The 16,254-nt window shown below is 49.5% G+C and overlaps 1 protein-coding gene and 1 non-coding gene across 3 annotated transcripts in view; both read left to right on the top strand.

The window, feature by feature from the left end:
* The first annotated feature begins 4,825 nt into the window (after nucleotides 1–4,825).
* Nucleotides 4,826–16,254, top strand: part of ATP2A3 (ATPase sarcoplasmic/endoplasmic reticulum Ca2+ transporting 3) — a 165,193-nt gene continuing 153,764 nt past the window's right edge. The window contains exon 1 of one of the 2 annotated variants that reach the window (XM_060259213.1): nucleotides 4,826–4,975. In XM_060259213.1, the coding sequence (XP_060115196.1) occupies nucleotides 4,858–4,975 (118 nt within the window). In that variant the 5' untranslated portion in view covers nucleotides 4,826–4,857. Of the gene's footprint in view, nucleotides 4,999–16,254 lie in introns of both variants that reach the window. The other variant, XM_060259214.1, reaches the window with a different exon arrangement.
* Nucleotides 13,717–13,788, top strand: TRNAA-GGC (transfer RNA alanine (anticodon GGC)). Its single transcript has one exon. It is a non-coding gene; the product is annotated as a tRNA-Ala (tRNA).

Here is a 16,254-nt window from a genome sequence, read left to right as displayed (position 1 = left end):
AAACTAATCTGGGGACATTAGCACACCTAATTTGTTTAACTTCCAGCAGGTGCTTGGCCTTTGCCCTGGTGTGAACCATAAGCAACCAGGGAAAGATCAACAGTAAATTTGCCTTCCTCTCCAGAGAGCTGATAGCAGCTAAGAGAGAGAGCGCTGCCAATCAGGAAAGGCCTGCTTTGAATCTTCCTCAGCTGTGAACACATTAGAAGGCTGTTAGCAAATTATTCTCAGTCCTTCCATTAGCAATATACTCTTCGGCACATTTTTTGCCCTCACCTGGATGGCCCAGGCTAGCTTGATCTCATCAGAATCTGGGAAGCTAAGTAGGTTCAGCTCTGGTTAGGACTTGGATGGGAGACCATCAAAGGAGAGCTGAGGATCACTACACAGAGGCAGACAATGGCAAACCACCAGGAAGGGACAACTTCCTTCCCTTTCTCCCTGCACATATCCTCTCTTGGCACTATGAGCAGGGCTGGCTCGCCCACAAGGCAAACTAGGCAGTTGCCTAGGCTGCCAGGAGGTGGGGGAGCCAAACTGGGCTCTAGTTTGCCTGCCTCTCTCCCCACCCACCGGCCCCTTCCCTTGCGCTTTGCCCTCTGCCCCCCCCCCCGGTGCGATCAGAGGAGCACGCTGAGGCTGGTCCTTACCGGCTTCAATATGGCTGGCGCGGCTTCTAATCCTTTGAAGAGCCCAAAAGAGGAGACTTTGCTCCCCCTCACTTCCGGTTTCAGGAAGGAGGGGGAACGAAGTCTCCTCCTGCGGGCTCTTCAAAAGATAAGATGCTGCACCAGCCGCATCTAAGCCAGTAAGGACCAGGGTTGGCACAGCGGGAGGGGAGGGCGGTAGTGGTGGCGGCAGTGGGGGGCAGCAGGGCAGGGAGCCTGCCTGGGGTGCCACGCACCCCCGGGCTGGCGCTGACCATGAGGCAGGTGGCCCTCTTGCCATCCGCTTCCATCCTTAGCTAGTAAGTTAGTCCTCTATCCTATCTCTATGCTTTCCTATCCAAAAGTGTACTTCTCAAATAAATAGCGAAGTCTTTGTCTTTTAAGCTTACAAGGTGGCTCTGCGTAGCCTTGTAAGCTGAGTAACCTGGTAAGATGATGCTACTGCGTTTGCAGCTTTATTTAAGCACTCTAACTAGTGGGAATTGGACTAACTACACCAGCTAACCCCAACACAGTCCAGTCCTGCAACCTGGCAAACAAAAGGGATGTTTTGCATCGCCTGAAGATTCCTGGGTATTTACTTTGCAAATCAGCTCTGATCCGTCTCTGTGCTTACCAGCTGTCGCTTCTGTTTCCAAAGAGGGGCAGGACAAATTCACAGTGTGGCTGGCAAAGCACAACACCACAGTGAGGTGAGGGAAATGTCAGGCTAGGACCAGGGCTGGAATCCTAGGCAAGGCTAACTTCTGTTGCCTCCCCCATACTGATAACGTCACCGAGTCACACGGGGGTGCCTAATTCTGTGCCCCCTGAAGTCAGCGCCCTAGGCAATCGCCTAGTGGCAAGGCCAGCCCTGGCTAGGCCCCTGGTTTGAATCCCCACACTGCCAGGAAAGGTTGCTGGGTGACGTTGGGCCAGTTACACACTTTCAGCCTCACTTATCTCACAGGGTGGTGGTGAGGATAAAATGGTGGTGAGGGGGAGGATGTAGGCTGCTTTGGGTCCCCACTAGGAAGAAAGGTGGGGTATAAAACAAAGGTTTGGTCTGCTGGCTACAATGGCTACATGAAACCTCCATGTTCAGAGGCAGTATAACAATTGCAGGACTGGGCTGGATTAGTTGAGCCCTTTGTCTGGAGTAGCAAAGCTATACCTTATGCTCTGAAGCACAAAACTTTGTTTTAAAAATAGTTTTAAAACAAAAATTGTGTTTTAAAAATTGGCAGAAATGATTTTCTTCCTGTTTCTATAGCCAGATGCTTTTGGGGAGCTTCCCAGCAACAGTGTTCTGCTGATATTCTCTATAAATTGGTATTTGGGGGTATACTGCTTCTACATACAGAGGTTCCACTTCTAATTAGCATGGCTAATTAGAACACAAGAAGAGTGCTGCTGGATCAGAGTAAAGGTCCGACTAGTCCAGCTTTATGTCTTCATGGGGGGGGGAGGGTAGTCAGGTGGATCTGAGAAGCTCACAAGCAGCATGCAAAGGAGAAGGTGTTCCAGATATACTTTACTTGTATATGGAGGTTCCACTACTATGATATAATAGGCCTCTTCTTTTGAACACATCAGCTGTTTCATCTTCCAAAACTCATATAATGAACTGCTGCGGATTTTCTTGAGTTTTGTTTTGATGTTATTCTTCTACTACTTCTAACACTTTTGTGTATCATGTATGTTATTTTGGAATGGGTTGTAATTTTGGCAAGTGCAATCGATTATTCTATTAGACAATCTCTCTTTAATAATATATTGTCACAAGAATTTCACTTTTCACCTTGTTTAAACACCACTTTTTGTGTTTGGTTTAATTTGTGGAGTCTGCTCACTTTTATAACCTACAATTTTTACAAAAAACCCTTCACAGATCTTTGCTTCTTTCTCCTATGTGTAGGAGGGACTGGATTCTGGATTTTTTACTTTATTTTCTTTACCTGTTAAGAGTTCCTGTTTCCCTCTGCTTCTCACTTTAAGGTGATACAGACCTCCTTAAAACAGACTCAAGGAAGAAAGGATAGCTTCTAAACATGGAAAGGGTTAAAACCTCAGCGCAGCTCTGAAAGAGGAAGTGGAGGCAGATAATGATTGATAGAAGAGGAGGAGGGAACAGAACAATACATCCCCAAGGGACAGAAAAGAGAGTAAAAATATCAAAATAAGAAACCAGGCAAGAATGATCCCCAGAGAATAGATGCTCACGGGCCACTAGCAAGGTTGCCACCTGGCCTGGACAAACATCCTGTTCCTTTAATAGAGGTTTAAATGTTTGGAAATGGAGCACCTTAGGCTTTTCATGGCAGGGAGGCAAGTAAGACGCTAAAGGTAAAGGTGCCTGTGCAAGCACCAGTCGTTTTCGACTCCGGGGTGATGTTGCTTTCGCAACGTTTTCACGGCAGACTTTTTACAAGGTGGTTTGCCATTGCCTTCCCAGTCATCTGTACTTTTCCCCCAGCAAGCTGGGTAGTAGTCATTTTACTGACCTTGGAGGGATGGAAGGCTGAGTCAACCTTGAGCTGGCTATCTAAACCAGCTTCCGTGAGCAGAGAGCTCCGACTGCAGTACTGCAGCTTTATCACTCCGCCACGGGGCAAGACACTATTATGCCTCTATTAAATGGTCCGGATATTTTCTCCAGGCCAGTGTGCAGCCCAAGACCCTAGCCATGGTGTAAGGGGAAAATCCGTCCATCCTTAGATTGGTTGTTTTAATGGTGTTGCTGGAAGTTGTTTAACTATTGATATTTATTGTTCTGTCTTAACTGTGAGAAGTTTCTTTTAAAAAAAGTTAAGGTAAAAAGATAAAGGCAGTCCCCTATGCAAGCATCAATCGTTTCCGACTCTGGGGTGATGTCGCATCAGGACCATTGAGGTCGTGAGCAGAGCTTGGACTGCACTACTGCAGCTTACCACACTATGCCACGGGGTTCCTTGAAAGTTAAGGTACTTCAGGGCAACACAGCTAAACTAAGTCTTACAGTGTTTGCTTTTGATTTTGATGTCTTTTGGACCATCTCGAATCCTTTTCTATTTTTTGTATCATGATAAGCAGAATGTAATCTTCTTCTCTATTCCTTTCCAATTCCCCTCCCACTCTCCACCGCCCCCCCCTTTCCCTTTCTTTCTATTGTAAATTTAATAAAACTTTTTCAACATTAAAAAAAAGTTTCTTGGGGGGCGTTGGGTGACAGGTGGCTCCTGTCGGCTTTCGATATCCCCCACAGCTATTGAACGCACGTGTGCGCAGAATAAAGAGTCCTGGGTTCGGCCTTTCACGCAGGTGTACCAGCAGACAGGTGTACGACTGGCAGGCAAAAAACCCCTCAACAGGCTATGCGAAGAGGCAACGACTGGCAGTTAGGGAAGCGCGGGGTCAACAGGTGCAGCTTCTGGGTTGCCTAAAGAAGCAGAAGCCAGGCAGGTCGCAGCTTCTGACTCGCCTGAAACTAGGAGAGAAGTTTTGAGATCCCCCCAAAACAATTTGTGAGTATTGCGGGGCGGGAACGGAACCTCTCCAACGCTCCCCATTCCGGCAGCCTCGAAGCAGATAAAGATGCAAATAAGGAAGACCTTCCTGGACCAATAGAAAGGACTCGAGAGAGCGTCAGAGCCAATCGGGAGAGAGCAGGTCGCTTGTGAATGGGGGAAAGGCCGGCCCGCGGAGGCGGAGTTTGGCGGCTGCTGCGGAGAGGGGGCGGAGCGGAGAGATCAATCGCCTTTCGGATCTGTCGCGCGGGGCGGGGAGGGATCTACAAAGGATCGCCTGGATCGCGGCGCCTGGTGGGGGCGGGCAGGAGGAAGTGGGCGTGGCCCCCTCCTCCTCGTTCGTAGCAGCGCCTGGAGCAGAAAGTAACTTGGCTGGGCATGGCAGCGGCAGCAGCCGGGAGAGGAGAGACCGAGGCGGGCGTCCGGCTGTGAGTCCCCGTCGGCTGCAGCCAGGCAGAAGGCAGGCTGCTCCTGGGAGTGGCGGCTCTCCTCCTCCCCGCCCGAAGCTCCCCCTCCAGCGGGCGGAGAAAGCCCAGGAGGTGCTTCTCTTGGACAGACGGGGCGCACCGTTGGGGAGCCTGACTACGCCCGCCGGGTGACCCTTGCGGCGGCTCCTTTGCCTCCCGCCTTTTCTCCAGCTGCGCCCTCTCAGCGCCCGAGGAAACCAGGGGCTCGCCTAGGGCGCCCAAGCCGCGGCGGGCAGCATGGAGAACGCGCACAGCCTGACCGCGGACGAAGTGCTGCGGCGCTTCGACGTGCGGGAGAGCTGCGGGCTCAGCTCGGAGCAGGTGCGGCGGCAGCGGGAGAAGTACGGGCTCAACGGTGAGTCTGGCCTCGGGGGCGCCGTCGGGGAGGGGGGAATCGGAGGCCGAGGCTGCAGCGGGGTGGGGTGGAGTCTGGTGGGCTGGGGCGGAGCAGGTCAGCCCTGGGGGGCCGCGGCTCGAGGTTCGGAGGCGAGAGAGGTGTGGCTGGCGAGGCTTCCCAACCTCCAGCCCGGGGGGATCTGGAGTTCTCCCGGAATCGCAACAGATCTCCAGATAGCAGCGATCTCTTCCCCCTGGAGGAAAGGGCAATTTCAAAGGGGGGGGGACTCTGTGCTTGAGCTCCCTCACCAAACTTCCCCCTTCCCCAGACACGCCCCCCCCCAATATCAAGGAATTTCCCAAGATGGAGTTGGCAACCATGTACAGTGGAAGCCTTGAAGTCGGGGGGGGGGGGCAGAGGTATACTCTCCCTCTCCGTGGAGGCTCTGCTGCTGACTGTGGTGACCATAAGGAGATGGGGAGAGGCTTGCAGTCCAGGGGGAGTAGAGTTGTCAGATCCAGGTTGGGAAACTCCTGGAGATTGGGGGTGGAGCCTGGGGAGGGGAGGGACCTCAGTGGGGTAGAGTGGCTAGAGAGTCCACCCTCCAAAGCAGCCGTTTCCCCCCAGGGAACTGATCTCTGTAGTCTGCAGATGTAATTCCAGGGAATCCCCAGGTCCCACCTGAAGGCCGGGCATCTCTGAGTGGGAGGACCCACAATTGCCTTTCAGGATCAAGTTTGGTGTAGTGGTCAAGTGTGCGGACTCTTATCTGGGAGAACCGGGTTTGATTCCCCACTCCTCCACTTGCACCTGCTGGCATGGCCTTGGGCCAGCCGTAGCTCTGGCAGAGGTTGTCCTTGAAAGGGCAGCTGCTGTGAGAGCCCTCTCCAGCCCCACCCACCTCACAGGGTGTCTGTTGTGGGGGAGGAAGGGAAAGGAGATTGTGAGCCGCTCTGAGACTCTTTGGAGTGGAGAGCGGGATATAAATCCAATATCTTCTTCTTCTTCATCAAGCCAAAAGTCCAACATTCTGTCTCTCCCCCCCCCCCACCCCCCCCAGCAAACTGAGAAGCTTAGAATAGTCAACGGGTGTTCTCTGTGACTTTTCTCCACTACTGGAGCAGCAGGTAGACTACCTGTGAATGAGGAGGCTCTGTTGAGCCATCATAATCACAACTGAATTTGGCTAGACCCGTCTTCTCCATGAATTTGTCTGCTCTGCTCTGATCTTGTTCTGTTCTGCTCTTTGCTGAAAGATTCCTCTAGGCCGGAGTCTCTAATTTTTATTCCTCGTTGGACACTTACCCTTCATTCTGACACGCTGGCTGCCTATAAGAATGAGAAGCCTCCTGGAGTGGACCAGAAGACTGGCATGCCTTGTTGTCAGCAGATGCTTCTGGGAGGCCCTAGGCTTCACAGCAAGACAACCCCCCCCCTTGCATTTTACCTCCTAATGTTTGGTACTCTGGGGTAGACTGCATCTGTACCAGGAGTGGCCAAACTTGCTTAATGTGAGAACCACAGAGAATAAACGTCAGATGTTGAGAGCTGTAAGATACGAACATCAGATGTTTGAGAACTGGAAGGCAAGCAGGCAGGCAAATAGATGGGGCTGGAAGGGAGAGGTGGAAAGAAACCAACTTTAAATGCATTCTGCAACCCAGGCAGTGGGGCGGTGGGGGTTTCAAGAGCCAAACAGTACATGTGAAAGAGCCACATATGGCTCCTGAGCTACAGTTTGGCCACCCCTGGTCTATGCACACAGGTTGTCCTTCCAGCTCTCCTCCCTAAGAAGAACCATGCTGGATACCTGTCAGCTTCAGCATCCTGCTACCCACAGTAACCAACTAGGTGCCCCCTGGGGGAAGCCCATGGGTAGTAGAAAAAGAATTGCAGATTTATACCCTACCCTTCTCTCTGAGTCAGAGACTCAGAGTGGCTCACAATTGCCTTTATCTTCTCCCCCCATAACACACCCTGTGAGGTGGGTGGGGCTGAGAGGGCTCTCGCAGCAGCTGCCCTTTCAGGGACAACTCCTATGAAAGCCTTGGCTAACCCAAGGCCATTCCAGCATCTGCAAGTGGAGGAGTGGGGAATCAAACCCGGTTCTCCCAGATAAGAGTCCGCTCACTTAACCACTACACCAAACTGCCTAGAGCAGGAAGGCAGTCCCCCCTTCCTGTAGTTTGTCCTCCTGCTCCAATTTAAAGGTACACTGCTTCTGACCCTGGAAGTTTCATTTAGGAACTGGGGCAAATAGTTAAGGGACCTCTTCCTCAGATCTGGCTCTGTTTTGAAGCTGGTAGTCCTCACTATGTGCTTTATGGCTCTCAGGGCTCTGCACTGTGTGAAGAAACGGCCAGTTTCATTTGTCCTGTGTATTTTGTCCATCTTGGTTTAAGTTAGCAAACCTTGGGAGAACTTGGGCTGGGGTTTATGGAGGTTAGCTAGCCGGATCTCATGAGCTTTCGGAAGCTGAGCAGGGTGGGCCCCTGGTTAGTGTTTGGATGGGAGGCCACCAAGGAGTACCTGGCTTGTGATGCAGAGGTGGGCAACAGCAACCCACCTCTGGACGTCTCTCGCCTTGAAAACCTCACGAGGTCTACATAAGTCACTCGTGACTTGAAGGCGAAAAAAAGGTGGGTGGTGATGAAGAGGAGGGTGGCTGGAGGCGAGAGATGTTTGGGGAGGTGGATTTATGGGTCAAAAATGCCATCAGATTGCAGCCAATGTAGGGTGGTGACCCTGTTGTGTTTCCAAGACAGGAGATGAACAGAGGTGGCAGCTGTTGCTTGCCTCTGCATACCAACCCAAGACTTAGTGGTCTCCCATGCAAATACGAACCAGGGCTGACCCTGCTTAGCTTCCAAGATCTGATGAGCTCAGGCTAGCCTGAGGGGTCAAAGGCTGGGAGAACCTGGCTTGGTGGAAGAACTCCTGCTTCTGTGTGATAGGTGGGTTCAGTCTCTGGCATTTCTAGCTGAAAGCTCTCCACCAGAAGGGCTGCTAAGACCTTGGAGAGCAGCTGTTGCAAGGTGCAGACCCAATGCTGTGTCAGTGGTGTGACTCGGGAGAAGGCAGCTCCACGGGATGGAGAGAAGGGGCAGGGGTGAAGTTCAAGGGAGCCCCTGTGTTTACTGTGCTCAGCTTGGCAGAGAGCTCAGCTCGGAAGACTGCAGAGACTTTGCTGTTCTGGCAAAGGAGGCGCTGAAGTTTGCCAGATGGGAACCTGGATTACAGCCATGCCCTTTCCGTTGACAGAACCAGCCTTTGGTTTCCAAGTTTGTTCAGGGAAGCTTGGGAGAGAAAGTGCAGGGCAGTGGTTCCGGTGTCATCTGGGAGAGCCAGGTTCAAACCCCCAAAGCATTTTGTGAAGCTTATCGGGTAACCTTGGACCCACCTGCATGTCCTCATTTTAATCTCTCTCGCAGGGTTGTTGAAAACAGGGCTTTTTTTGTAGCAGGAACTCCTTTGCATATTAGGCCACACCCCCTTGATGTAGCCAATCCTCCAAGAGCTTACGGCGCTCTTAGTACAAGGCCTACTGTCAGCTCCAGGAGGATTGGCTACATCAGGGGTGTGTGGCCTAATATGCAAAGGCGTCCCTGCTATTTAAAGAAGCCCTGGTGGTGAACCTAAGGCGGATGGCAGAGGACAAAGTCTGCCACCCTGAGATCATTGGAGAAAATGGGATAAAAATGTACGAGCCAGAAAAAGATGGCTGCCATGGCCCATGCTGGCTCCTGACCACCCTTCCTCTGCTCCATCCCCTTTCTTTCTGGACTTCATTTCTAGCCTGCCTCTCCCACAGAGACTCAAGGCGCATGAGAAGTCAACACAGTCAAATAGCATGAGACCTCCAACAAATAATGAGATAGAGAACTCAGATCGTAAAAATTACAATCTATGGCGAAAGACGTATCCGGCATAATATGTCAGAAACAGTGTAAAATTTGCAATTTACAACTGCTCTAAGAGGAAGAGAATACAATCCTGTTCCCTTTGTAAGAGTGTGTTCCATTATAACCAGTCACATTCCTGTTCTAAAAATGTTCCTTCCGCTCTGGTGTTCCTCAGGACCTCTAGTTTGCTTGTTCATATCTTGATAGCACTGATGGATTCCCTATATAAAGGCAGTTATAGTACTTCCGGGGAGCACAGATCCAGGGCCGTTGAAGATCTGATTAATGCACGTCATAAAGAAGAGGTTACAGGGTGGGGAAAGTTGCAGCACGTGGTAGTTTTGAATGGCCAGCACCAGGGGGTGTCTGGAAACAGAGTGCACGTTAGATAAAGGGTTATCTTGATTAAGGGTTCCCTGGGAAGAGGGTGAGAAGCCATAGTTGAGTCACCAGGGCTTTTTTTGTAGTAAAACCTAGTAGGAACTCATTTGCGTACTAGGTCATACCCCCTGACATCACCATTGTTTCACACAGGGCTTTTTTCTACAAAAAAACCCAGCAGGAATTCATTTGCATGTTGGCCACATCCCCTGACACCAAGCCAGCTGGAACTGCCTTTCTGTGCGTTCCTGCTCAAAAAAAGCCCTGCGAGTCACAGAACACATGTTTTGCATGCAGAAGATCCTGTTTGGTTAAAGGATCTCATGTTGTAGAGACCTGTGCCTGAGGCACTGAGGAACTCCCGTCGGATAACTTTGGTTCAGTGGAAGAGCACCTGCTTTTCATGCCAAAGATTCCAGGTTCGGCTCTTGGGCTCTCCGCTCAAAGAAACTAGGAGTAGTATGTGTTTTTTCTGTCTGAGGTCCTGGACAGCTGCTGCCAATTCAAATAGGCTCTGATTATCTGGATGAACCAATGATATATAATCTGCGCAAGGCAGCTTCATATATTTCAACCGAAGGGGAGCACTTACCCAGCAATGGTCTTCAAATGTGAGAGACCGACCTGGTGACTTGTATGTTTATAAATCAAAGGGATATTGTAAGCAGTTTACAATGGAAGCAAACAGAGGTTTCTTCGCGGAAAAAGCCCAGCAGGGACTCATTTGCATATTAGGCCATGCCCCTTGAACCCAGGCCAGCCAGATTCCTGATCGTAGCCCCCCCCCCCCAAAAAAAAAGCGCCCTGGAAGCAAGTAAGGTTCAGCAGCAGGCAGTGCATCCACTCATGATCCTACATCATGGAGGAAAAACGGTGATCCAGGGATGCTTCTGCTTTAGCCGACTCTTGGCTCACTCGTTCTGTCTGGCCTGGTTTGGGTGACACTGTCTTTGTTCACCGCTTTCTTTGGCTCTGTCTCAGATGCCCAGAAAGTTTGGGAAGAGTGTGCACGCGTGAAATCCAACATGCACACAGATTCAGATCACAGCTTCTTCCAAAACAATCTGAATGAAGTTGCTCCATGGGTACATACAGGGAGAGCGGAATCTTTCGGGGGCATGGGTCTCAGATCATTTGTGAAAGGCTCTAAAGATAGGCGGTAGCAGTTTGAGTAGAGCCTGGAAACCATCTGGTAGCCAGGTTTTTTAAGAATGGATGAAATTAGCACCATATGGTTGGTCCCCGTTACTAGGTGGGTTGTTGCATTATGCACAACTGAAATGTCTGAACAGTCTTCAAGGGCAGTCTCCGCATACAGCATGCTAACAATAGTAGAGTCTTGAGATTACTGTGCTGAGGCAGCTTGGGGTGCTCAGGGTGGCATCAGAAGTTAAAACCAACAAGTGTTAATGTTGTAAGCATGTTTTAAGTTTCTTTTTTTAAAAAAATCTTTAATTGTGTTTGTCCTTTATAAAGTTTATTTCTCTGCTACCCTGCATTACATTTTATGACACACATGGCGTGGCCTGGCAAGGTCTCATTCATGTCAGATTTGGCCCTCATGACAAATGAGTTTGACACCCCTGCTCTAGCTGCCTTTTATGGAGTCACGGGTCTATCTATTGTTTCCTTTGACTGACAGCAAATCTATGGTGGCTCAAGCAGAGAAAGAGGACAGGTTTGGGGTAAAGCCCGAGATCCGTCCCCTGGAAATCTCAAGGATTAAACCAGGATCCTTCTGTTTGCAAATCCCAGAGCTGGGCTTCTAGCTGAAAGTGGCGAATGAGAATTCAGATCACTGCATGGTGTGTGTGTGAGAGTGAATTTAGCTGAAGTTGCTATTGGGAAAGCTTCTTCATACCCTGTATACTTGGCTGAGAAAAATGCATTGCCCTGGAACTGATGAGGTTCCTATCAGGCCCCCCGAGCAGCTGGCTGTCAGAGGTCCATCAGTGGCTATTAGCCACAGTTTATCGTTGGAACTCTCTGTCTGGGGAAGTGATGCTCTGTATTCTTGGTGTTGGTGGGGGCAACAGTGGGAGGGCTTCTAGTGTCCTGGTTCCACTGGTGGACCTCCTGATGGCAACTGGGTTTTTGGGCCACTGTGTGACACAGAGTGTTGGACTGGATGGGCCATTGGTCTGATCCACCATGGCTTCTCTTATGTTTTTGTACTGGAAGATCTCTACAGGAGCATAGCATGTGATGGGAGAGGCAGCATCCTTTGCATGGGTGGAAGCCACTCAGGGGTATCTGGATAGTTTTCCAGTTTCAAGTGGAGAAGATTCAAGCCTTGCGTTTTTTCTTGCATGCAGGTTTTTGGGGGCTATGGTCAGGAATCTGTAGGCACGGGTGCTTTATTTAGGAAAATAAAGAATTTAAATCCAGTGCCAAGAAAGCTGAAAAGCCAATTGAAAGTTCATTTTGCATGATTCTGTTTTAGTAGTCAAGGGGAAGTCTGGGGAATTGCTTGGGAGAAGTAGAAAATCCGTTTGTTTGGATATTTATATCTCCCCCTCCACCCCAGTTTGAACTCCAAGCTGCTACAGCAGAGGGATGGTGGCTCAGTGGTAGAGCATCTGTTTGGGAAGCAGAAGGTCCCAGGTTCAATCCCTGGCATCTCCAAAAAAGGGTCCAGGCAAATAGGTGTGAAAAACCTCAGCTTGAGACCCTGGAGAGCCGCTGCCAGTCTGAGAAGACAATACTGACTTTGATGGACCAAAGGTCTGATTCCGTATGAGGCAGCTTCATATTAGGGGAGGGACAGTGGCTCAGTGGTAGAGCATCTGCTTGGTAAGCAGAAGGTCCCAGGTTCAATCCCTGGCATCTCCAAAAAAGGGTCCAGGCAAATAGGTGTGAAAAACCTCAGCTTGAGACCCTGGAGAGCCACTGCCAGTCTGAGTAGACAATACTGACTTTGATAAACCAAGGGTCTGAATCAGTATAAGGCAGCTTCATATGTCCCTATGTCCATATGACCTCCCTTTCTCTCCCAAGTGAGAGCTCACAATGATGAATCTGTGCAGGGTGGCAGGAGGGCTGCCAGCCTCCAGGTGGGGCCTGGGGAATCTCCTGGGATTACACTTGATCTCCAGGCTACAGAGATCAGTTTCCCTGGAGGTAATGGCTGCTTTGGAGGGTGGTCTCTGTGACATTATAAACCACTCAAGTCCCTTAAGAACCTAAGAGAAGAAGAAGAATTGCAGATTTATACCCTGCCCTTCTCTCTGAATCAGAGACTCAGAGCGGCTTACAGTCTCCCATATCTTCTCCCCCCACAACAGACACCTTGTGAGGTGTGTGGGGCTGAGAGGGCTCTCACAGCAGCTGCCTTTTCAGGGACAACTCCTGCAATAGCTATGGATGACCCAAGGCCATTCCAGCAGGTGCAAGTGGAGGAGTGGGGAATCCCAGATAATAGTCCACGCATTTAACCACTACACCAAACTGGATCGCTAAAGCCATGTTGGATTGGGTCAGTGGCGCATACAGTCCATCACTCTGTCACACAGTGGCCAAAAAATCCAGGTGCCATCAGGAGGTCCACTAGTGGGGCTAGGACACTAGAAGCCCTCCTACTGTTGCCCTCCCACTGCCAAGAATACAGAGCATCACTGCCCTAGTCAGAGAGTTCCATCTATACCCTGTAGCCAATATTCCCTCTAAGCTGCAGAGTCTTGTGAGCAAAAATGCTACTTTGTGTGCTATTGCCATTAAAGTTGTGAGCTACTGAATTAATAAGCTGTGCTCTGGGCATTCTTTCTGAGCCAAGACAAAAAATGTGTGAGCTGGAAGCTAAAAATCTGTGAGCTAAAAATCTCAGCTTAGACGGAACACTGCCTGTGACTATACGTCTTCCCTCCCTAAACCTTACTCTGCCCAGGTTCCATCCCCCAAATCGCCAGGAGTTTCCCAGTTTGTAACCTTAGTCAGCAGCTTTGAGCCAAAAACCCTTTGATTCAGGCTTGTGGAGCTTTCCTGGAGGTGAGAGGGAGTGTTGAAGAGCATTTTGCAAAAGGATGTGTGTTTGAATTTGGTTCTCCCGAGGCAAACAAGGGTGGGCCCCTCCAATGAGTGTGTGTAACCACACCCTGGATCAATATTTGTCTGATTTTAAGAAGTTTGCTGGCTAAAGGTCTTTTCAGCCCAACCAATATTTGCATATGCAAATGAACGAGATGAAGGGAAAAGGAGTCTGCTGGAGGAGAGGCAGATGGATGCGGCAAGTGAAGTCACAACTCAGAACTAGATTAGGTTTGAGAAGCCAATTGTGATCATCTGTGAGCATCCTTTTTTAGAGCCCCCTTCCTCCCATAAAAAAGGGGGGGGGGAATGCCTATTTAATGTTGGGGAAATTGCCTTTATTTCTGTACCTGGCAAAATTCCTTCGCCTAAGCTTTTGATGGCTTGGGGACTGAAATGGTCTTCCGAGCCTGACGCTTCTTTTCTGTGTCCCTCCAACTGAGCTAGTGTGGAGGGGTTGTAGCTCAGTGGCAGAGCATCTGTTTGGCACACAGAAGGTCCCAGGTTCAATCCCTGGCGTCTCCAGTTAAAAGGACCAGACACTAGGTGATGTGAAGGACTACCTGAGACCCTGGAGAGCTGCTGCCAGGCTGAGTAGACAAGACTGACATTGAGGGACTCATTTCATTCAGTACGAGGAAGCTTCATGTGTCAGGGGTGTGGCCTAATATGCAAGCAATTTCCTGCTGGAAGCCCTGTGCAAAACAATGGTGATCTCGGAGGGGTGGCCTAATATGCAAATGAGTTCCTGCAATGGTGATCTCAGGGGTGTGGCCTAATATGCAAATGAGTTCCCGCAGGGCTTTTTCCCTACAAAAAAAAAGCCCTGCTTGTTTGTCTCCTGAGTTTGCTGTAGTCTCTTGGGAAGAAAGTACAAACGAGAGAAGTTAGTGTAGGAGTAAACTTTAACACAATCCGAGGGTTATAGTGACAAATGACTAATGTATCAAACCCGCATCTAAACAATAAAGAGACTTAAGTCCCCAATGAAAGTCCCAGAGGAAAAAGTTCCCGTGCTTGAATAATTCACAACGAGGATGTCTTCTTCACAATGTAAATAGTTCCTTCAGCAAACGTGACATGAAAACATCTTGGAATTCCCTGGACAGGTCATCATTCTGCCACACCTGTTTCCAAATCTTTGTCAACATGGGCTGTTCCATAGACATTAGAAATAATCAATACAATAATCCTTAAACAACATTCGTAGGAATGCACAGTCTTCAATACAAACTCTCACTTGCGGCTCACCCGCCACTTCTTCCTGTCCTGCCTTTGATCAGCTGAGCTCAGTAGCCTAGCGGTGCTTGCAAAGGTATTGGGACTTGGCGCTCTTTTCTCCTGATTATCAGGGTCCCTGAAAACAGGCTTCTGTCCTCTTGGAACTGGAAGGTCCACCCGTAATGACACAGGCATAATCAGGGCCAGTCCTGCCACTAGGCAAACTAGGCAATTGCCTAGGGTGCCAGCCTTCTGGGAGCACCGAATTGGGTGCCCCCCAGGTGACTTGGGCTGTGATCACACACACTAAAATAATGCACTTTCAATCCACATTCAATGCACTTTTCAACTGGATTTTACTGTGTGACTTGGCAAAATCCAGTTGGAAAGTGCATTGACAATGGATTTAAAGTGCATTATTTAGTATGCGTGATCACAGCCTTGGTGATGTTATCAGTGTGGGGTGGGGGCACCAGAAGTTAGCTTTGCCTAGGGCACCAGACAGTCCCTGGTATGGAGTGATAACCCTCAGTCCCATGGAGCTGTGGAAGAGCTTCCGTTTGGCGTGCAGACGGTCCCAGGTTCAATCCCTGACATCTCCAGTTCAATCTCTGACATCTCCAGGCAGTAGGTGATGCGAACGACCTCTGCCTGAGACCCTGGAAAGCTGCTGCCAGTCTGAGTAGACCATACCAACCTCGATTCAGTATAAGGCATCTTCGTATGGATTCTGGTAGCAAGAGCAAACAACCCGGCAATGCTGTTTGGATGGAAGCGAATCATTCCGACACGATAACCTTGACTGCCTCCAATTCTTGTGGGTTTAATCATATTCTCTTGGAATAATATATTTGTGTTTTTAGTATCGACAGTGCTTTTCTGGAGGGCTCAATGTACATTAACTGAGAAACCTTTTTCTCTGCTACCGGCTTGTGGAGTTATTGTATTATCTCCAAATTGTAAATGGAGATGTTGAGAGGCTGGAAGTGATGTGGTATATAGGGTTGTCTGTCAGCTCCAGCTTGGGAAATTCTTGGATATTGAAGGGGTTGAAGCTGGAAAGGGCAGAATTTGGAGAGGGGAGGGAGCTCAGTGGTTATGCAATTCTATACAGTCCTCCCTTGAAGCTGCTGTTTTTTCCAAGGGGACTGATCTTTCTAGTCTGGAGATCACTTGTAATTCTAGGAGATCTCCAGGCCCCTTCTTCCCCTTTTTTTTGGTTTGATCTTATTGTTTAATCCACGCACATTAATTGAGCCAGGCGGGCAGCCTTGTCGGTCTGAAGCAGTTGAACAAAGCAGGAGTCAAGTCGCACCTTTAAGACCAACCAAGTTTTATTTAGAACGTCAGCTTTCGTGTGCTCTCTAAGCACGCTTCATCAGACGAGGGGATCAGGTATACTGGCTGGAATAAATGCAGTTTGTTGATTAAGAGGGCAAACTAACTGATCACATGCTCGCATAAAAAAGTGTGGCTTGGCCATTTGGTCTGGATAGCCATAAAAGGTAATTAAGTTCCTTGCCAAATGGTGTTTTTGCAGGGTTTTTTTTAAAAAAAACCTCAGCAGCTAGAGAATACCTGTATGCCTAGAGTTCCCTCTGGACACTGATGGGCTGGGAGGAAGTAGGGTTGCCAGCTCCAGGTTAGAAAACTCCTGAAGATTTGGGCATGGAGCCTGGGGAGGACAGGGACTTCATTGGGGTGCAGTGGCATAGAATACACCCTCCAAATAATCCATTTTTTTCCAGGGGAACTGATCTCTGTAGTCTA

This window comes from Heteronotia binoei, chromosome 18 (genome assembly GCF_032191835.1).
Source record: "Heteronotia binoei isolate CCM8104 ecotype False Entrance Well chromosome 18, APGP_CSIRO_Hbin_v1, whole genome shotgun sequence".
Classification (NCBI taxonomy): Eukaryota; Metazoa; Chordata; class Lepidosauria; order Squamata; family Gekkonidae; genus Heteronotia; species Heteronotia binoei.
Note: the sequence above shows the minus strand (reverse complement) of the source record. Positions and strands in the feature narration are given on the sequence as shown.